A 23,334-nucleotide genomic window follows, 5' to 3' on the forward strand; every position below is an offset into this window, starting at 1 on the left:
CTTATGCTCAAAAAAATGTAGACACCAATGCTGCTGAATTTAGACTGTGATGTTAACTGTCTGACAAGAACCCATCTATAGATGTCACTGTAATCATCTACTTTGCTAAGCAGAAGAGACTGAGATGTGGGAACAAATCCCATTCTAAAATTCCACACAAAGGGAAAAGTAAAATCTTTGTATGTCTGAAAGAAGGGGAGATTTATGGGTATTTGATGCATGATAGCTATTCAACAAATGTTTATCAGTCATCCTTAAACAGATCTGGAAATGTCTAACATCATTGGCTTAGACAAGTACTTTGCAAGCTGCACTATGAACAGTTTCTTTAGGCAGTGCAGTTGATGAGAGGTAACTTATATTAATAGCCTGATAGGGAATTCTAGATATCTCCCTGCCAATATTTCTGTTGTAGGAAGGCAGACATTTTGAGTATGTAAAATAGACTATTCACTCATTAGCAAGCTCCATTTGAGGCATTCAGATAACTAAATATACTTTCGGATTCTGTCAACAAATTTTTATTGAGCACCAACTATGGGCTAAATGCTGCCTCAGATATTTTGGAGGAAGTACAGGGTTCAGACATGGATAGAATTAGAATTAGGTTAGAGTAGAGAAGATAAAATGTATGTATACACACACACACACACACACACACACACACACACACATATATATAATCTCTGCAAGAGAGAAAGAGAAAGTCCCGTGAAGGAAGTGGAAATTTAGAAGTTAAGAAGTGGAAGAGATTTTATCTTGCTGAAGAACAGGGAGGCTTCCCCAGGGAGGGGATTTTGAGCTGAATTTTGAAGGATAGGAAGAATTTGGAAGTACTAACGCAGGAATTTCTAAGCAAAGTAAGCATTCCGAATAAAAGCTTTGGGAAAGGGCGAGTAGGTGAGCTCAGGGTGGGCTATGCCGTACTTAGCCCTTCTTTGAACACGAATAGTGTGTGAGACTCTGCATTTCCTTTTCTGGTGTTTGTTTTGTACTGTGAATGGGTAAAATTCACTCCTTTGATTCTGGAAGGCCTTACCTTGTGACAGCCGCCATATCTTTTGTCTCCTAAAGGCTGGGAATGATTTTGAGGAGCCTTACCAAGAGATGGAGTTCTTCATGCCTCAGCTCATCATGATCAAACTTGAAGTCCATGATCCCGTTATTGTCTTTAATCCATCTTTTGATGACTGCTGGGAATTAATACGCAACTCTTTCTTGGAAATTATTAAGAACTCTAGGGAGATCCCCAAGGTATAGTATCAACTTAATCATTTGTTTTGCTTTTACTTACTGAATAAAATAAATTTTAAACAGCTGTTTGCACAAGGTATTCAGTTAGGGGAGTCTTACGTTGGGAGATAAATACCAAAGTAAAAGGAAGTATGCCCCCCCCCTTTGGTTTCTGAAGATTCTAAGAGCTCAAACCCCATAAAGATTTGGGCCATAAAGAAATGTCCACATATTTGAGAATTGTGCTTTTATTTTTTTTTATTTTATTTTTTTAAAAGATTTTATTTATTTGAGAGAGAGAGAGAGTGAGTACATGACAGGGAGAGGTGCAGAGGGAGAAGCAGACTCCTTGCTGAGCAGGGAGCCCAACATGGAGTTTGGTCTCAGGACCCTGAGATCATGACCTGAGCTAAAGGCAGATGCTTAAACAACTGAGCCACCCAGGTGCTCCTACTTTTATTTTTTATTTTTTTTTTAAGATTTATTTGTTTATTTGAGAAGGAGAATGCTTGTGCACACAAGCAGGAGAAGGACAGAGGGAGAGGGAGAAAATCTCAAATTGACTCATTACTGGCTTGGAGCCTGACGTAGGCCTTGATCCCAGGACCCTGAGATCATGACCTTAGCCAAAATCAAGAGTCAGACGCTTAACCAACTGAGTCACCCAGGTGTCCCAAGAATTGTACTTTTAATAAGAGCATTAGGAGTGACCAAGTAGAGCCCCCCCCCACACACCCCTGTCCGGCCCACCATGATCCAAATTCAAAGGAGCAGATATGTCCCAAGTCATATCCAACTTGGGTTGATTCACGATGGAACAATGCCATGAACCCACCAGAACCTTGATAAAACGATATCTAATTTAGTTCTTGACGTTCCGTGTGTGTGTTTGTTTCTTTGTTTGTTTAACCACTACAGGCATCAAAGGGAAAGATTGAAGCTTACCTTCCTGGTTCAAGCCCCTTCCAGTTTCCTTCCCAGGATGGCATTGCTAATCATGTTCCAGACGCTTAGCAGACTTTTAGAGCTGGGCAGGATCACCCACATGAGTGTGACTCTTTTGTGATCTGTCTTCTGTTTCCCTCTGTGTGGTTGATGTGGCAAGACCAGTGTCTAGCCCCGCATGGGGAAGGAAACTGGGGAGTGTTTTTCTCTCTCTCTCTTCTCTCCTACCCTCCGTCCCCAGAATTATGTGTCATACTCAGATGCTCTTAAGTACTCTTCTCTTTGCAGTCATGTACTTAGAGGATTCTAAGAGCTCAAGATTAGAGCTGGGGGCTATAGGCCAAATGCTCCAGTTGATTTCACCAGATAACTTTAAATTTGGGGTCTCAAGCCCAACCAAGCCTGGTTAACAAGAAAACTGGGTGTGCAGAGGGGGAAGAAGCAGTGGGTTACTCTCCTACCCATCCATATTCCTAGGAAGGAAATGAAAGAGAGGACCATGTAATTTGGAAGGATAAGTGTGGGGCTTGGGGACAGATTAAGTACATACCAGTCAAGTTCTCCTTCACTGCTGTTGATTAGCAGTGCTTGCGAGCAGCTGGGCTAGGAGAGCCCAGGGCTCATGTGGCTGCTCCAGCAAACACCCAGCAAGGATGGTAGTAGATTTAGTGGATTGTCATAGCAAGAAGATAACAGTCACAGGTCAAAGTGTGTACTGGGGTTGAAAACTAGACCCAGGTGAATGCCAATGGGACTTTATCAGGCTGTGAGGAAAAACAACCCAGGCTCAACATTCTCCATCTAGAATGCCTACAGCACTGCCTCCTGCCTCAAACCCCTCACACTGTTTTATCTCTGAACTGGGTATTATTACTTTAAAATAATAGCCCCTCAGGTTGAATATCTAATAAGATCTAAGAACAACAGGTGGACAGTATCCCCGACCCTTGCCAGACTTGTCTTTTTTATGGTTAAATATGTTTTATTTAATTAATTTTTTAAGATTTTATTTATTTATTTGAGAGAGAGTAAGGGAGAGAGCACAAGTGGGAGTAAGGGCAGAGGGAGAGGGAAAGGGAGAAGCAGACATCACGCTGAGCAGGGAGCCTGATGCAGACCTCGACACAGGACCCTGAGATCATGACCAGAGCTGAAGTCAGATGCTTAACCAACTGAGCCACCCAGGCACCCCTTTATTTATTTTATTTTCTTAAGATCTTATTTTTAAGTAATCTCCACACCCAGTGTGGTGCTTGAACTTCATCCTAAGATCAGGAGTCCCATGCTCCACTAACTATGGAGCCACTAACCGTGGCAGGCAGGTGCCCCCTAAACATAAATTTTGAAAGTTGGAAAAAATGTTAACATGAGGCTTTGAAAATGCAAAGAGAAGCCTATTTATGAGAAGGTTACTAGAGGAAACCAAAGTAAATATTAGAAAATAGTTGTCTTAGCAAAAAAAAAAAAAAAAAAAAGAACCATAAATGCTATAATACTGATTGAAATGAGGAGGGGAATGAGAGGCATAAATAAAATGAGGTGGGGTGAAATAAAGAAGGGTTTTCTAAAACTAAAAACGCAATAAGGAAAATTTAAATCTGGGGCGCCTGCGTGGCTCAATGGGTTAAACATCTGTCTTCAATTCAGCTCATATTCCCAGGGTCCAGGAATTGAATCCTGCATGGGGCTCCCTGCTCAGTACAAAGCCTGCTTTTCCCTCTCGATTTGCTACTCCCCCTGCTTATGCCCTCTTCTGCTCTCTCTGTCCAATAAATAAATAAAATCTTAAAAAAAATTTTTTAAATCCGCATTAGCAACCATGTTAACGTGTTACTTTCATAATCAGAAATACACACTCTTTCTTTCTCTCTCTCTCTCTCACACACACACACACACACACACACTACTGTGGAAAGGGTCTCCTTGGGCCAGTGTCTCTCTTGATGGGAGAATTTTCTCACTCCAAGTGCCAGGGAAATCCCAAACTTGGGCAAGGGTGTAGGCGTAGGCTCTGAGGGTGACCACAAGACCAGGAAGTCAGGGACCGGAGGGTCAGGGAGATCTGCAGATCGTAACCATGATTATCTGGAGAAGACAACACTAATCTCAGCTTAGTTTTACAGACTGCCCGATTTAAAGGGCAATAAAAGGTGTTACTTCCTCTTTCAACTGAAGACCTCTTCCAAAGAAACAATCCCTTATGCTGCCCATATGCAATCTCTTACATGGCCTAAATGTACCAGTCGTGTGTCTTTAAACCATTTCATCTGTATGCTTGACCAATGCCAGATCCTTCATCCCTTTGCTTTCAACTGCTGTCTTCAGTATGGCCACAGCCAAGAAGTTGTTCCTCCACTGGCTTAAAAACTTTTGGATTGTCCAAAGAAGGAACACAGACTATTTGCACTAGCCTTTCCCCCTTTCTAAATCAGTACATTCCTATCTGCTGTATGTAATGGCTGTCACCAAGTAGAGCTCTCTGACAGTCTTTGCTGGGACCAATCACTGTTAGCTTTCTTAGAGGGGAGGGCACCGGATCCCCAGCAGGGACTTGGCCATCTTCATGAGTCATGCAAGTGAGAACATTTCTCAGGGACACACACATGCCATGAAGAAGTTAGAGAACTTGAATTATCAGAAAAGATACTGTTCTAGCTTCAAGACCATAAAGCCATGGATTTCCCCCCCCCACCCCCCCCGAGCTGAGAGAAGCATCTAGTATCTCTCCTTTTCCTCAGATGAGAAAATGGAAGTTCAGAGAGGAGAAGTAGCTTAGCTAAGGTTGCATGGTTAGTTAGTGGCAGAATTAGGATTAGAACTCATGTCTCTAGTAGCTTTTCATTAGGAAAAGCTGATGTGGGCAGGGGACAAGGAACATCACTATAATATTCATTCAGTCACACAGTGTTTATTAAGCACTTAACTATGTGCCAAGCACTTGTTGAACCCTTCACAATACTGACAAAGTGAGATAGGATCCAGGCCTTCATGGTATTTAAACCTATGACAAATGCAGAGAAGCTCATTACACATTATTTAATTATGATTGTGCTGAGTGGAAAAAGTTTAGAATGTAAACCTTAAGCAGGGAAACCTAACATCCTAATTGGAGGCATAGGGTGATTCTTCATGGACCAGAGACTTGCGAGGATGAGGAAAAGATAAGTAACCCAAAACCAGGGAGAAGAAAGTAGAGGATAGTTCTGGCATTATCCAAGAGGAAAAAGAGTGAAAATGTATCTGGTGTCCCTGAAAATGTGTCTGCTGCAAAAGGTTTTACCTTTTGGTGCCATTCCCTTCTTGTGTCTCGTGGATGTCCTGTGACATCAGAGGTGGTTTCTGTTCTTTAGGTGGAATCTATCCTGTTCCCGGAGCTGAAAGGCTATAACTTGATTCTTGGAACTGTGAACACTGAAGAAAAACTAGTTTCTGATTTTGTGGATCAAACCTTTGAGGTATATCAGAAAAATCAAGTTGGCCCCCACAAGTAAGTTGGTTTACTTGTAACTTAGCCATTTTCATATTGGTTTGCTTGTCATCAAATACATGGTCACTATTCCCACACATCAGAAACACATTCATAGTAATAATAGCCAATGCTTACAATGGTAAGCATAATTATTCCCATTTTACAGATGAGGAAGCTTTCCCAATATTACACTGCAAATAAATAGGAGAGCCAGAATTCAAATTCAATTTACAGGTCCACCTCTATTATCTGAAAGCTATGAGGCCAGACAGGTTTTGGCCTTTAGAAATTTCTGGATTTTAGAAAAGTAACATAATGATTATATTTTATACAATGATGCAGCTTCAGCAGGATCTCGGGAAGCATCCCTTAATGAAACATGTTGATACTTCTACATTGAAAAATATGAATATTCCCCCAAGTAGCCTCACATTGGTTTAGGCCAGCTTTTGCCATCCAATAACATATTGAAGCAGTTTTCTGTTTTTAGAGGTTTTTGGATTTAGGGATTAAAGGAAGGGGATTGAGGACAAGTTATCTGAATGCTCTTTAATCATCGTACTGTAAAATGTCTCACAGTTGTTCATGTGAGCAGTCCCTAGTTTAGGGGCTCATATAATACAGCTTCCAAAAGGAGACACTTTGAGAAGGAAGAGGGCTTTATTAACAATTGCTGTGGGACAACAAGTGTAAATCTGGGCTCTCCCAGTCAAACCAGAATACATGGCTCTTGACTGTGTCTCTGTCAACATTTTAGACCAGAAAACTCTAACTGTGAGGAACGGTTGTGCCATGGTAGGATGTTTAGCAGAATCCCTGACCTATACCTATAGGTATAGGTATAGCCAGCAGGATCCCCCTGTGGTCATTACAACCAAAATCATCCCCAGACATGGCCAAATGTCCCCTGAGTGGTCAGATCACCCCCAGTTAAGAACTACTTCTGGTCTGAAAATCATAGAGTCAATTTGGAATCTCTGTCCTTATGAATTTGATTTGGAGACATCTATCTGAAAGCTCTGTTTGCCCTATTCTTGGAGTCTAACACACAGTTTGTTTGTTTGTTTTTTTGGACTGACTGGTCCTCATATTATATCTCAGCTTTAGACTCTCTGAAGTATTGGCCAACTCCTGGGCCTGACAAAACTAATTCTGCTTACTCCATTATCATCTTTATTTTATTTCACTATTATTTTATTTTATTATTTTTATTATTTAAAGTAGGCTCCATGCCCAGCGTGGGGCTTGAACTCATGACCACAAGATCGAGAGTCACATGGTCCACTGACTGAGCCAGCCCGGCATCCTTAATTCAAATTTAAAGTCACAGCATCCCAAATACAACCTCCAATTTGAGAGAAATCTGTGCAGCCATTTTTGTGTGATCTTTTAAGAGAGGAAAACTTAATTTTATCCAATAGATTTTAGGTTTGTTAGTTCCCAATTTTCATCTTAAAATTTAGACATAGAATTTTATTGCTGAACGAAAGGATAGGAACCAATGTTTATTACAGATTTACTGTATATCAGGCATTGTACTAGATGCTTTATATGCACATTATTATAGGTAAGCCTTAAAACAATACTACGAGGTGTCATCATTTTCACTTAAAACTAAAGACACTGATTTTTGGAAAAGAGAAATATCTTGTCTAAATTCATGCAGCTAGGAAGTGGCAAAATTGGAATTTGAAGCCAACGGTCTGAATTCCCAGTTCACTACACTTTTTGCCACATTCTGTTTCCCTTTCCTGGCTTGGGCTAATTTTTATGATCTTATGTCTTCATTTGCCACTCTTCGTAATCTGACTTGGTGACCCGTATTTGCATGTCTGATGTTATGCTCTTCGATTATGGCAGATACTTAAATGTCTACAAAAAGTATGATGACTTATTGGATAACATGGCAGAACAAAACATCACTGCGTTCCTGAAAGAAAACCATGAAATTGAGGATTTTGTGGTGGTAGGACATATCATTTGATATTTTATATCTTGGTGACACATGCTGCACACAATCCAAGACATAGTCAGTGTGTTTGTTAGTATACATGTTGTGCTCAGCATTGGACTAGGTTGGCTGGTGGGGGGCTGCTGGGGTCAGGTGCACAGAGGCTAAAGGCAAATCAAGCTACCAACTGTGCTCCTTTCTACAGAGGATCCGTAGCATAAAAAGGCGGAGAAACGAAATTGCATCCATGCACATTACCGTGCCTTTGGCCATGTTCTGCCTTGATACCATGAGCCTAAATTATGACCTCTGTGAGCGAGCCCAAAATCTTAAAGACCGTCTGATCCAATTCCAAGTGGACGTAAACCGGAACATGAATACCAGGTACTCTTACTGTGGACAGAGAGACAACAACATGGGGTGTGAACGGGACAATGAAAATGTAGCCAGAACTTGCACCTCCCAGCCATGACCAGACAGAACTTCTGGCTCAAGCTGTTTCTGCCCCAGAGTGATGGAGGCAGGGAATTCAGGTTCAGGCTAGAAGGTGAATTTGGGGCTTGGAGCAGGCAGGTGGGAGGCCTCCTGCAGCTGTCCATCTCTGATCCCTCAGCCTTGGCTTTCTTGGAGACATCTTCAGGGAGATGCTGCCCCATGCGCTTTGCTGTCTGAGGTCAGAGGCCCTTCCCCCGGCCATCTAGCATATATTCAGAGATAGAGGGTGCTTACTGGCTCCCCGTGGAATCACTCCCGTGCAGGTGTCTGCTGTATAGGTCTGAGGATTCTGTTGATCAATCTCAAGCTCTATGCGGTAGCTTCATTTCACTGGTGACTATATATTTGTCAAGATATCTTGGTTTCTAAGGGATAGAAGCTCAGATAGACTGGCTAAAATGAAAAAGGGAATTTGGAGCTCACATATTGAAACGTTCGGGAATTGCCAGCTTCAGGCCCTCAAACCTGCAGGTAGGATGCAGCATTTCTCCCTCTACTCAGCTTTCATCTCTAACAGGCGCTGTCCTGTTTGTGGGCCCGGAAGCTCCAGGCTTATATCCTCTCAGGTTCCCATCCAGAGGGGAAAATGGTTTCTCTCTTTCCAGTTGCCTCAGAAAGTCCTGGCGTGTGTGACACCAGGCTGATGTGGGTCTTTGGGGCAGCACTGAACCAAACACCATGGTGAACTATTTGAAACTTACAAAATGACTAATCCACGTCTTTCTAGCTCTCTTCTTCAGAGTGCTTTTAGCTCTAGACTAAGATGATTTAGTAAACACTACCACTACCAACAGTGTTATATGTTGTATTATTCTTATTACATATACATATATAAAAATGTAGAGAGAGAGAGAATTTTAACATTATGTAGCACCTTAAGTTTACAAAATACATTTCAGAAACTCATGAGCAAATTTTGGATAATAGTAAGCTACCGTTTTTCCAGCACATGTTATAGTCCAGGCACTGTGTAAGCATTCCGAACAGTATAGATCTAATCAAGTCTTTAGAACAACCCTAGGGGCACCTGGGTGGCTCAGTGGGTTAAGCCGCTGCCTTCAGTGCAGGTCATGATCTCAGGGTCCTGGGATCGGGTCCCGCATCAGGCTCTCTGCTCAACAGGGGGCCTGCTTCCCTCTCTCTCTCTGCCTACTTGTGATCACTCTCTATCAAATAAATAAATAAAATTAAAAAAAAAAATAGAACAACCCTAAAAGGTTGTTCACTGGTCTGTCCATTATGTTGATGAAGGAACTGAGACTTCCCAGAGGTTAGCAAGTAGCACATACAGGGCCTCACCTCGTTTATTTTGACCCCAGAGTCCTTGTGGCCAACCACCGCACCTACCACACTCAGCTTTTTCTCAGAGTGATGAAATGGTAAGGTTCCTGGTTTAGGAGCCAGAAGATTTGGTTTTGAATCTAAGACCTTCTGTTGTGTGTCCTCTGGCTTTACCTACTAGATCTTCAGTGTCTTCGCCTATAGAATTAAGGTTTGGGGACCAGGACAATAGAAATACTTCAAACTAGTAGGATGCTTTCTTTGGGAAGTTTGAGCATCAAAGAAAATTTATTTTGTAAGAAGTAGTCCATTTTTTCATGTTAAATCAAAGCAACATGGTACTTTGGCCAGTCAGAGTATCCATCCTCATCAAAATAAGTGGTGTAATTAGGCCTTTTAGATGTAAGTGAAAATAAAAAGTCTCCTTGTGACCCCAAGGATTTCTAAGGATGCAGAAACCCCAAGGTGGTGGCTAAGATTCTTTCTTTCTGCCTTAAAAATAAATAATGACTCTGACTCACTGAACTCTCTCAACAACCCCAAGAGTAGGTAAGACAGATACAAGTAAGATCCTTTACTGAATGGAGGAGAAAATGAGGCCCAGGAAGAAAACCTTACTTGCCCAAGTAAGTGGGTTTGAATTTGAGTCTCCTCATCCCAAACCCTGTCCTTACCACTTCATTGTCCTGCCATTGCTGGGAGTGGGGTGCCTTTCTGTTGCCAGTGACTAGGTGCCCCCTAGAATGGGGGTGCTCTGCCCATAAAGGCAGGGAGGGCACTTTGGAGTGCACTGGTAGAAAAGTGGGCATGCCGTTCATACCCACTGCAGGTACGTTGGTTTAAAGCTGCTAAAGCAGAGGCCTGAACTACTGATGAAAAATTCAAGGACCTGCATAGAGATAAATAGTTATCCCTGTGGCCCAGCTGCTTGTTTCCTTCAGTGTGAGAGCTCTTACCCAAATAATGACAACAGATAGAGAGAGACCACAGACTGATGCAGGATTAATTGGTCTCCCTTATATGTTATCTCCTACACCAGAGAATAGCCCTGTGCTTGTGGAACCTCTGGCCTTTTAGATTTTAAATACCATCATCTGTCTATGTAGAAAGCAATGTTTTCTGTCCTCACCTTATCCCTGGATATTGGTAAGGTATTGTGTTGGTCAGATGCCTCATATCAATGACCCATACCAAGGACTTTTTGGAGAGTTTAATGGGTAGTGGTTTTCTGCCACCCTTCTGGGCCTTTGCAAGAAGCTGATAACTAGTAGCCACATAATATTTATCCTCTGAATTCTCATACAAAAGGGAGGAAGGATGAATTCTCATCAAGTAAGAGTCTGTCACACTGAGAGGACCTACCTGTATTGGGGCTAGGCTAGATGCTGTAACAAATAGATTGAAGATGCCATGACTGAACACTATAGAAGTTTTTTCTTCTCGGGGTAGCTCCAGATTGGTGGGGGTGACCTACTATGGTACACCCAGAAATTCAAGCAGATGGTGACTTTACATCTTTAACATGTAGCTTTCAGGGCCATTCTAAGTGCTGACATGCTAGACAGTTGGAAGGCGGAAAGAGCGTGAAGGAACATGCAAGGACAGTTTTACGTGCTGCCCCTAAAGGTGATACTCATCCCTGCTTCCCATTTCATACTGACTGCAACTCAGTCACGTGACCATACCTGCAATGGACTGAACTGTCCCCTTCTCCAAATTCAAGTGTTGAATTCTGTCTTAGCCTGTTTGGGATACTACAACAGACTACCATGGGCTGAATGGCTCATAAACAACAGAAATTCATTCTCTCAACCAAACATCCATTCATTCATTCATGTCTCTCAGTTCTGGAGGCTATGAAGTCCAAGATAAAGTCTCCGACAGATATGGTATCTATTGAGAGCCTGCTTCCTGGTTCTATGTACATGGTCCTCTTCTTCCTGTGTCCTCACATGGAAAAATGAGTGAGGGGGTCTCTCTCTTATAAAAGCTCTAAACCCCTTTATGAGGGGAAGCTCTCATGAGCTACTTACTTCCCAGAGGCCACCTCCAAACACCATTACATTGAGGATTAGGTTTTAACATTAAAAATTTGGGGGTGCCCATGCATTCAGTCTACTGCAAAACTCTAGTGCTCGGTGCGTGACTACATTTGAAGCCAAGGCCTATGAGGAGATGATGAGGTTAAATGAGGTCACAAGGATGGGTCCCTAATCTAATAGGGCTAGTGCCCCCAATAAGAAGAGGAAGAGCCGCCAGAACTGTTTCCCCGTCCACCACATGAGGTCACAGTGAGAAGGCAGCTGTCTGCAAGGAGAGAAGAAAGCCCTCACCAGGAACCAAATCAGTCAGTACCTTGACCTTGGACTTCGCCACCTCCAGAACTGTGAGAAAATAATTTTCTGTTGTTTAGGCCACCCAGTCTGTGATATTTTGTTATGGCAGCCCAAGGTGACAAGTAAGATATCCAGCTAAAAATACAAAGGAGCCTGGACGTGTCTTCTAGGTCTGAAGTGGAGAATACCATGTAGTAGTGCAGTAGGTAATGTTTCTCTGCAGAAAGTTTCTAAGTTGTATAAAAATTCATTTCTAAAATCCTGGAAGCATCTGCCAAGATGGTTTAATTATTTTTTTCTTCAGTTCGGTACATACAATTAGCTTCACAATGGGGGTGTCTCCTTACTTTAAGAAGGAATATAGAGTGTCACTTATAATTAAATTTTTTAAAAAAAGGGGTGGCACCTGAGTGGCTCAGTGAGTTAAAGCCTCTGCCTTCAGCTCAGGTCAGGATCCCAGGGTCATGAGATCAAGCCCTGCATCAGACTCTCTGCTCAGCAGGGAGCCTGCTTCCATCCCCCCACCAATCCCGCCTCTCTGCCTACTTGTGATCTCTGTCAAATAAATAAATAAAATCTTTAAAAAAAAAAAAAGGAATATTGAGGACTGAAAATACTGAGAGAAATGGGTTTTTTTTAATTATGTTGTTAGTCACCATACAGTATGTCATTAGTTTTGGATGTATTTTTTATCTATAATGTGTGAATGTCAACATACAATGATTATTTACTAATGACAAAAACTGTGGTAGCTATCGCTAACATTTCTTGAGGACCACTCTGTTAGGAATGGATGTATTGCAGATCATTTGTTCCTAATTATAATTAAAATATGGATGAAAATCATCATTTTTTAAGATTTTATTTATTTATTTGAGAGAGTGTGGGAGAGAGAGAGAGCATAAACAGGGGGAGCTACAGAAGGGGAGGGAAAGCAGATTCCCTGCTCAGCAGGGACCCTGGGATCATGACCCAAGCTGAAGTCAGATGCTTAACCAACTGAGCCCCCCAGGCGTCCCTCCTCATTGGTTTTTGCATAAATTAGAGCGTGTTTGAATTATACTGAGTAGTATCCTTTTCTCATAGTCTCCAGTCTGGGAAGTGGGCAGTTCGATTTAGTGGTCCCAGTGGCTGAATGTCAGTTTCTTTTTGCCATCCAGGAACTACCTCCAGCACACGAGGATAAGTTTGCTGCCGTACTTTGAAGAGTAGTGATTACCAATTAACTTAGTGTTCTACTTCAGCATAAAAGTCGAGGAGTCGCTATTGGTGGTGGTGGTGCTGTTCATATTGTTGTGGTCTAAATCTGGGTTCTACCCATGGTGCATTTGTTAAGAGAACAAGCTTTGGAATCGATTGAACCAAGTTCACATCTTGTCTCTGACTCCTCCACACCATGTTGCTTTGGATAAAGTGACTCAGCCTCACTTTCTTCCATCCAAAAATGTTGGTTGTGATAGTCCCTACACCTAAGAATTGATGTGGAGCTTACATGAGCTAATCTATATCCAGTGATTAGAATGGGGCATGGCACATAGTAAACCCATGAGTTATTATTTCTTTTATTACTGTTTTTTGGTTTTTTTTTTTGCTTGAAGAGTAGCGTGCATGTAAATATTACCCATCACAGATCTGCAGGTAGAGAAAAGTTAGAAACCATTTTTCTAGTCTCCAAATAAGAATCATGCCTATTTAGCATAATGGATCTTATAAGAAAGTGATTTTAGAGGATAATGGTGAGAGTAGCTTTTTCTCTCTCTGTAGCATTTGTAATCAGTACAACACCATCGCAGACAAAGTCAGTGAGATGCCTGCCAACACGGAGGAGCTGGTATCCCTCATTGAATTCTTAAAGAAATCCAGTGATGTCACTGTGTTCAAACTCAGGAGGCAACTTCGAGATGCGATTGAACGGTTGGAGTTTCTGATGGACTATGCAGTCTTGCCCCGTAAGTCCAACACCCTAAAGATTTATATGCGAATGTATAGGTATATCTATATTTTTTGAGATAAGGAGTTAAGAAGGGGAGTTAGCAGTCCTACCATTTCAATGTCAATATCGGGAGAGCTGCTTTTCAAGCGTCCCCAGAATGTTAGAGGCACGAATTCCATGCTCTTATCCATAGGAATTCTAATCAAGCCAAGGGGATCTTATTGTTAGACCATGAGAAGTATCTAAGGATTTGATGAGTTCTTAGATGCCTCTCTTGATATCTTTTGGCTGGTGTTTCTGAAAAAGTCACTTCCAAATGCAGAGTCCTTTTATAGATGGATAGATTTCATTCATCTATAGTCTTAATACAGTCCTGCCTTTGAGGAGAGGCCAGGACACTTCCCTTCATGCTCCTGCATATCTTAAAAGGAAAGAAATGGCCAGAGCCCTGTAAGGCTTACTGGTAGAGTTTTGTAGGGATCAGGTTCTGAAGGAAAAACTGAGACACTATCCACAAGCCAAGTTTTCAGATCTTTCTTCCATCTCAAAATATCTGTGAATTACCTAGTGGTCATGGTGTCTGGGGGCAAGGGTGATGGGAGGGAGACATAGGGACTGAGAGTGGAAAACAGTGTCCTAAACTGCACATTCATGAGCTGTGCCCTTGACCTTATGAACACACACTGGACCTCTGCTTCCTAAGTTCGCAAGGGCACAGAGGGAACCTAGGACATTTCAGCTGACCAGAGCCTTAGGATGCGTGGGGCATCTGGCACCGATTTTATTACTGACATTTAACCAAAAGGGAGACTGGGACTCAGAAGAGGTGACAGTTTTTAAAGAGGAGAACTGGAACTTGAGCCCAAGGCTACCCTGCTCAGACCCAGCCTGGGAAAGCAGTGAGTATAGTGGTTAGAATATTCGGCGTTGGTTAGGCTGGGTCTGAAATGGTCTCTGCTGCCTTCTAGCTGTCTTCTAGCGGTGACTACTTGGCTTGACTACCTGGCTCAATTTTGTTTTCCCATCTGTGAAAACAAGGATGCGCTTGTCCTTCTAGCCTGGCACTTGGAAAGTGCTCAGTAAATGTTGGCTATCACTAATCCATAATGGCCCCATATTTCATAGCCACGCCCTCACGCACTTCCGTTAACCTCTCGTTCTGCCGAATTAATTCCCCGCATGCTGACCTATGATGAGCAGTGTCCTGGAGCAGACTGTATGTGTTTTGCAGAAGAGGATATCAAACTGAACAGCACTCTGTTCCTCTGGCCAGACCAGATCGAAGATATCTTTGAAAACAGCCGAAACCTGCTCCTTAACAAGAGGGATCAGGCCGAGATGGACCTCATTAAAAGGTACAGAGAGAGTGTGAGGTTGTTCCAGAAACGATACCCAGCTTGATAACACGCTGCGGGTTTCTGGTTCTGCTCAGAGACACCCCCCCCCCCCCCCCCCCCGGCAAGGCGTGGGTGAAGGCTGAAGACAACTGGTGGAGAGGGGATTTCCTTTTGTTTCCCACTGAGAGATGCTCTCTTTAAGCCTGCTTCACTGTCGTGACCCTGCCAGTGCCTTCCCTCCCTGCCTTGAACAACTGGAATTCGGCGGTGCAGGTAGAAAAGGACAAAAATAGTGGCACAGAATAATGGCCTCGCAGTAATAATAGCAAAATCGTCAGCCTTACACTGCAGACCGCAGATCTGCGAGCAGCAAGATGGGGATAATAGAGGCGTGGTAGGAGGCTGAGACGTGGCCCGTTCGGCAGCTGGGGTTTTATTCAGTGCTCATGTGGCCGCATCATTTATTCATCCATTATTTGTCAATACAACCGGTATTTATTATGGATATTTACTATGTGCTGTGCTGTATTCTGGACAGGTAAGTGTGTTTGGCTGCTAAATAAAGATTTCAGTCCAGTGGCAGAGAAAATACAGACCTACTGAAAAATCAAACAATGTTCAAGTGAAGAGGGCCAAGTACCATGTGGGTGGGGAAGTCACACACGCACGCCTGGCCGTCCCAGCTTGTGACGCTTGGTTTGTAACTGTGGAGTCATTCCCATTATTATCCCCTTCACACATGAGACACTCCCCCGCCAACCCATCCAGCCTTAGGTCCTATAATCCCAGCAAATACTCCCAAGAAAGGAAAAGAGTAGATAAAAGCCAGGATGGATAAAAGCAGGATTTCTACCCAGAATTGGAGTTTGGGCTGAAGGAGAAAACTCTTTATTCACCGCCTTCAGAATATGGCCTAGGTCTGCCATCCAGAAAAAACAGTAAGAACAACAAAAATTGTGTGTGTGTGTGTGTGTGTGTGTGTGTGTATACACAATTGCCTGCACACAATTATTTTTCTTCCAGCAGCCTTCTTCTCTCTCTCTACCCAGAACTTTAGGCCAAATGGATGCTACTGATATTTTTTAATTAATAGACTTCATTTCTTGGGACGGTTTTAAATTCACAGGAAAATTAAGGAAGTACAGCATTCCCATTTACCCCATGTCCCCTTGTGAAGAGCCCCCACCATGGAACCTATCTGTAGGTTAGATGAACAGGAGCAAGATTTTCTTCATTTTTTTGAGCTTCCGTATCCTCATCCAGAAAATTAGTTAACAGAGCCCATCTCAAATCATCTCATTATGTAAGAAGCTGTCATTGTGCGGAAGGACAAAATGAGATGACCTGAGATTGTGCCTGAGTGGTACCCAGCACCTGGTAGGCATTCAGAATCTGTCTACTTCCTTCATCCTTTGGGTAATAACTTCTTTGGGGAGAAAGCATTTTTTTAATGCTTCACTTCTAAACCACGACCTTGCAAGCATACTTTTGGAACAGTGCTGCAAGACTGCTTAGAGGCAGTAAGTGCTGTTAAAGTTCGGAGGAGTGAGGAAAGACCCTGGGAGAAATGAGTACTGGCACTTACAATGAGAGGAGAAGGGCACTGGCCATCCCCTCTTGGAGGGGTGACTCTCACCAATGGCCCAGCTTGTTCCTAGGCTCTCCACAGCAGATTCATTCAGCGCTGGAGGAACTCCAAGAATAACCTGAAGCCCTGGCCTCAGCCTTCTCTTTGGTGAACATTTAAACCTCACATCCATCATTTTTGCGTTAATCCTGAGAATGACGTGTGAGGGGGGCTGAGAAGTATTCATTTATTCATTCATTTTCTATGAAGCCAACCTCATTCCCTCTCTAAGAAATTTGACCTATTTTACAAGCCCACATTAATTTTTGGCTTCAACACTACTCTCCACTTGCTGTCCCCCACCACACCCCACCCAGTTCCTTCTTGCACCTCTTTCTCCTCTGTCTACACAGTGCCTGGTTGACTAAAACCCAAGCCACTGGCTCCCTTGACTGTTGGATCCAGGCAGGGTTCCCCCAGTGGAGAGCCCTCAGGAGTTTGGACAGTGATCACTTTTTCCCCTCTTCTTCCCCGTCTGGCCCTGGTGCTCCGGTAGGATCTTCATCCCTCCTGAATGACAATTCTTGCTTCTCCGTGGTTTCAGTTCCCACTGTTCTCTTGGCCCTATGGGTCATGATAGCTTCCTTCTGAGGCTACCCATATCTTACCTGTATAGGTAGTCCCTTCATTAAAAACTCTCTCTTTGAACATTGGAGTGAATTCCATTTCATGCCAGAATTCTGAGTGCCTGCTATTTACTGATGACTGTACTGTTGTATGAAATATATACATATGTATATATTTGGACATGAAAGTAATTCAGAAACTACTGTGTCCTAAGCAATTACAGCTTAACACTGTGTAATATATTCTACTCTGTTAGAAAAAGGGAGAAGTAATTGTGCAACTTGCTTTGTTGCTAAAATTTCTTCCCTGATCATTCTAGCTAAAGTAGCCCTCTGTTTCCTTCCACTAGGCCCTCTGCCCTGTTTTATTTTCTTCAGAGCCTTTATGCTTATCAGGAATAACTCATTTTATCTTTATCTCTGTATAAATTTATCCATCCATCCATCCACACACCTACCCGTCCATTAATCCATGTGTTTCTTATCTAGGTCTCCCCACACTAAAATACAAGCTCCATGAAGATAGAGAGCTTAATAATATATATCACAAATGTATCCCTGATGCCTAGACCAGTCCTTGGAATGTATCAAGTCCTTAATAATAAATACCTAATGGATGACTGAATAGCATGTATATATATATACATTTTGTATAGGATAAGTATTATATAGATTTCATATATACACACACATATATATATATTTACTCGTACAGGTAAATATGTGAACATGTTTAATCATCAATAGGGTCACAGCAGACATCTCTGGGAAGTAGGATTTTAAGGAGTAATATATATATATATTAGTCTATATGATATATAGAAGATCAGAGGATCAGATTCTCCCCAGGCTTGAATATGGGTGAGCAATTGCTGATATTTTGAATATCAAAAGTGGAAAGTCCAAATGTGATTGGTCTGTCCTTTGCTTTTAGGTGCTCAGAATTTGAGGTGAAACTTGAAAGCTACAACAAGGAACTGGATGGGTTTAGGAAACGTGAAGTGATGAGCACAGAAGAAATGAAGAACAATGTTGAAAAGCTTAGCGAGCTTTCAAAGAACCTAGATCAAGCCCTAATGGAATTTGAGGTTTGGGGTCTTGGGGTCTGGGGTTGGAGACTTATGACTGTCCTGCCCTGTTGGTTCTGCTTCTTGATTTTGTGTTTTCCTAACATCACCTGTCAGGTGGATAGTGTCGATGGGTGAATTAACCAATTCTTTTCATTGGTGCTTTCAACTACGTTTTCCTGCAACCCTACATTATATCAGCTTTTTTGTTAGTCATTGCGTACGCAAAGAAGAAATGACAATAGAATAATTGCTCACATACACTGAGTATTTATTATGTGCTCAGCAATGTACAAAGGGCTCTTGTGTGATACATCCCTAAATACCCCTAACAGACCTTTGAAGTAGGTACTGTGATTGCCCCCATTTATCCCTGTTTAAAATAAGAGAACTAAGGCTTGGAGAAGCTGAGTAAATTGCCCTGAAGGTCAACTAGTAAGTTGTTTAACCATTAAAGTTCTTATCTTTGAGGCAAGTCAACATAAGAAGGGGGCAGCATCATGTAAACAACTAAAATACATATATGAAAATTGCAAAAATGGGGATATGGATATGGTAGAGGAGGATTAAAGAGGATGGAGCAAGTAGAAAATTATCCTAGAGCTTCATCCTGCTAGATCTTAGCAATCCCAGCCCTCAGAGCTAGCGGAGGGACTTTCTGACTTGGGTCCACGTCTTGCTTTCCTCTCTTGCTCTCCAAATGAATGAACGTCTTCCTCAACTTGGTTTCCAAAGCACTGAGGGTTTTGCCATGGGGGCTTCGAGGGTTCAGAAAACCAGCCACCCAGTGAGCAGCAACCCTTTTGCCCTGCAGTTGATCAATAAGGAGGAGGAGCTGTTGGAAAAGGAGAAGAGTACCTTCCCTCTCCTGCAAGCCTTGATCAGCAACAAAGTGCCTTATGAGCAGCTGTGGCTGACAACCTACGAGTTTAGCATCAAGTCAGAGGAGTGGATGAACGGTACGGTACGCTCGGGCTCAGTCTACTGGGACATGGTGGCTGCTGGGGCAATGGGTCCAACCCAGCCTGTTCTAGAATAGGGTTTAAACTTCAGATTTAAGCTAGTTTTTTTTTTTTTTATCATATTCTTATAGTCTGGTTTAATGCATCCCCACAGTCAAATTTTTCTAATGTGATAATGATGGAAAGTGGGAATTGAAGTGCCAGACCTATTGCCAGGGTATAACAGAAGAGGAAGTCGCCCAGGACCATGGATTGTAGAGAGGGGGAATAATAAGATAGCATTTCCATCACCGTGCTGTTCCAAGAAGGGCCAGAGTGCCAGAGACATCTATCTGTAAACTACTCCTTTTTTCTCTAGATCCTGGAGGCTAGAAAGAAGAGGAGGTTGGAGGCAGTGGGGCGGTGGGGATGGAGGGGTCGAGTCAACAGGACTTAATGACTGATCTGATAGGGGGCAGGTGTCAGGGAGGGAAAAGGAAGAACCTAGGGTGACTTTCAGATTATTGGCCCAGGTAATTTGGTGGATATTGCCATCACTGAATAAGAGAAATGACAAATTTGTTAGGAAAAAAGACCCATCAGCTTGAATATACCAGGTTTAAGGTGTCTGCAAACACCCAATGGGAACATGAGGATATCAGCCTGAAGTTAAATTGTATGTTTGGGGGGAAACTTATATTGGGGAGTGATTGAGTGTAGATTACAATGAAAAGCCATGGATGATGTCTCCTGGGGAGAGTGTATATGAGCAGAGGACCAACTCTTGAGACCTGTAAAGCTAAGCCTGAAATTTTTTTGCACCACTTCAGTGTTATAATAAGCACAACTGTGGTGAACATCTTTGTCACCAGTGTAATGGGTACAATTATCATTTTCTTAAGGTAAATTCCTAAAAAGTGAAATGGCTAGATCAAAGATCATGGGATGAAAATTAATTAGAATTTTAAAAACTTTTTGTTATTAACTATCTTCTAGAAAAGTTGTGTTTTAATTTATTGCTCTTCTAGCAGTATCTAAGAGTACCCATTCTTCACACCCTTAACAAACCTGGGAGTAAAAGCTTTGAAAATGGTTTTTGCCAATTTCTTTTTATTTATTTATTGCTGATTTGATATTTAAATTTTCTTTTTCTTTTTTTTTTAAGATTTTATTTATTTTATTTATTTGTCAGAGAGAGAGAGAATGAGAGCGAGCACAGGCAGACAGAATGGCAGGCAGGGTCAGAGGGAGAAGCAGGCTCCCTGCCGAGCAAGGAGCCCGATGTGGGACTCGATCCCAGGACACTGGGATCATGACCTGAGCCTAAGGCAGCTGCTTAACCAACTGAGCCACTCAGGCGTCCCTATTTTTCTTTTTCTTTAAAAAATTTTCATTTTCACTAATGCCTTTCTTTGTATTATTTCTTTTTTTAATTTATTTTATTTTTTCAGTGTTCCAAGATTCATTGCTTATGCACCACACCCAGAACTCCATGCAATACAGGCCCTCTTCATTAGCACTCTTAATTTTCCCAAGTACTCAGCCATATCTATGCAATTATATTACTTTACCTTATTTATTTGTTTGTATACCCTTTTTAAAATTCACTCTTCTGTGTTGACTAGCACTTCCAAAATAAACAGTGGTACTAATGGACACCCTCATCTTATTCTTTATTTTTTTTTTAAGATTTTATTTTTTTATTTGACAGAGAAAGATCACAAGTAGGCAGAGAGGCAGGGAGAGAGAGAGGAGGAAGCAGGCTCCCTGTTGAGCAGAGAGCTCGATGCGGGACTAGATCCCAGGACCCTGAGATCATGACCTGAGCCGAAGGCAGAGGCTTTAACCCACTGAGCCCCCCAGGCGCCCTTACTCTTTATTTTAATGGGAGCTCTTGCAGAGTGTCACCTTTAAACATGCTGCTTTTTTTGGTTTGAGATACAAAATTTTTATGGTGTTAGGGAAATATTTTATAGTTTACCAAGTCTTTTTATTAGAAAGTGATATTGTATTAAAATTGTTTTGCATTTAATTTTTTAATTTTAAATCATACACAGCAGAAAGGACATTTTTGGCATACAGTTCTATAAATGTTAACATATACATAGATTCACCACAATCAGGAGGCAGAAGTTTCATCACTTCAGCAAAATTCCTTGTACTGCCCACTTTGTAGTCACACTCTACCCCCAGCCAGAGTGCCTGGTATTGTTGGGCTCTTCATTGTTACAATGGTTTCCTCTTTTTGAGATTGTTATACAAACAGAATGATATAGTATGTAACTTTTTGACAGTGCTTGCTTCACACAGCACACTACTTAGAAATCCATCCCAGTTATTGGTTATAAGCATCGGTCCTTCCCTTTTATGCTGGATAGTATTCCATCGTATGGATATACCAGTTGTTTGTTTTGTTTTGTTTTGTTTTAAAGATTTTATTTATTTATTTGACAGAGAGAGATCACAAGTAGGCAGAGAGGCAGGCACAGAGAGAGGGGGAAGCAGGCTTCCTGCTGAGCAGAGAGCCCAATATGGGGCTCGATCCCAGAACCCTGAGATCATGACCTGAGCCAAAGACAGAGGCCTAACCCACTGAGCCACCCAGGTGCCCCGGATATACCAGTTTTTTTACCCATTGCCCCATTGGTGGATATTTGGGTTGTCTCCAGTTTTAGGCTGTCATGAATACAGCTGCTGTAAACATTCATATATGAGTTTTCATGTTGACATTAAGTTTTCATTCCTCTGGGGTAAATGCCCAGGAGTAGATTGCTGGACTCTATTTAAGGTTTATATATAACTTTATTTCAAAAATGTCTTGTAATAGTAAAGCATCCCTAATTCCTCCCTTCCATCTGTTGTGTCATTTCTGGTATTTATGTCATCTGTATATAAACTGTAATCATCAAATATATTGTTGCTATTATTATTTTGAACAAACTGTTACTGTTAGATCAGCTAAGAATAAGAAAAATTAAAGTATCTCTAATGCTGTTTCTTTCCTTACCTAAGTCTGAGTTTCTGACAAATCCTCTTCCTTCTTTCAAGAACTTCTTTTAACATTTCTTGCAAGGTAGGTCCCTGGCAACAAATTCCCTCAGTTTGTTTGTCTGAGAAAGTATCTCTTGCTCCTTCACTTTAGAAGGATAATTTCTCAGGATAGAGAATTTTAAGGTTGGTGGGATTTTTCTCCCAATACTTTAATTTCATTCCACTGTCTTCTTTTTCTTTTTATTTTAAAGCTTTTACTTATTTATTTGACAGAGAGAGAGAGTGGGAGAGGGAACACGAGCAGGGGGAGTGGGAGAGGGAGAAGCAGGCTTCCCACTGAGCAGGGAGGCCAACATGGGGCTGGATCCCAGGACCCTGGGATCATGACCTGAGCTGAAGGCAGACCACCTAGGTGCCCCCTCTCTCTTCTTGTTTGTGTGGTTTCTGAGGAGAAGGGGAATATAATGGCTTATCTTTGCTCCTCCAAAGTTATGGTGCTTTTCCCCCTCCCTCTGGCTTTTTTCAAGTTTTCCTCTTTAACTTTGATTTCCTACAGTTTGAATATAGTATGTTTAGATATGGTTTTTGGCATTTATCCTGGATCTGTGGATTTGGTATCTGAAATTAATTTGCAGGAAAGTCTCAGTCATTGCTTCAGATATTTTCTTTGTTCTTTCTCTTTATTCTCCTTCTGGTATTTCCATTACTTGTGTGTTGCACATTTTGTAGTTATCCCAGAGTTCTTAGTCATTCTGTTCCATTTTTTCCCCCATCTTATTTTTGCTTTAATTTTAGAAGTTTCGATAATATATCCTCAAGCTCAAAGATTCTTTCCTCAGCTGTGCCCAGTCTACTAATGGAGCCTTCAGATGTCTTCTCATTTCTGTTACAATGTGTTTGTTCCCTTGCAAAGATTTTGTTATTGCTGTCCTTTGCTTTTTAAAAATATTTATTTGAGATAGAGAGCATGCACATGTGAGAGCAGGAATGAGCAGAGAGAGAGAGAGGGAGAGAGAATCCTCAAGCAGACTCCCTGCTGAGAGAAGAGCCCAACACGGGGCTTGATCCCATGACCTCAAGGTCATGGCCTGAGCAGAAATCAAGAGTCTGAGACTCGGGGCTTGATCCCATGACCTCAAGGTCATGGCCTGAGCAGAAATCA

The 23,334-nt window shown here is 42.0% G+C and overlaps 1 protein-coding gene across 1 annotated transcript in view; it reads left to right on the forward strand.

The window, feature by feature from the left end:
* DNAH3 (dynein axonemal heavy chain 3) overlaps window positions 1-23,334 on the forward strand; it is a 173,739-nt gene that overhangs the window by 28,178 nt on the left and 122,227 nt on the right. Inside the window, exons 10-17 of the mRNA XM_059415167.1 lie at window positions 1,075-1,254; window positions 5,529-5,665; window positions 7,508-7,613; window positions 7,804-7,982; window positions 13,475-13,659; window positions 14,875-14,998; window positions 18,108-18,261; window positions 19,055-19,199. Of these exons, the coding sequence (XP_059271150.1) occupies window positions 1,075-1,254; window positions 5,529-5,665; window positions 7,508-7,613; window positions 7,804-7,982; window positions 13,475-13,659; window positions 14,875-14,998; window positions 18,108-18,261; window positions 19,055-19,199 (1,210 nt within the window). The remainder of the gene's footprint in view (window positions 1-1,074; window positions 1,255-5,528; window positions 5,666-7,507; window positions 7,614-7,803; window positions 7,983-13,474; window positions 13,660-14,874; window positions 14,999-18,107; window positions 18,262-19,054; window positions 19,200-23,334) is intronic.

Source organism: Mustela nigripes, chromosome 11 (genome assembly GCF_022355385.1).
Source record: "Mustela nigripes isolate SB6536 chromosome 11, MUSNIG.SB6536, whole genome shotgun sequence".
Classification (NCBI taxonomy): Eukaryota; Metazoa; Chordata; class Mammalia; order Carnivora; family Mustelidae; genus Mustela; species Mustela nigripes.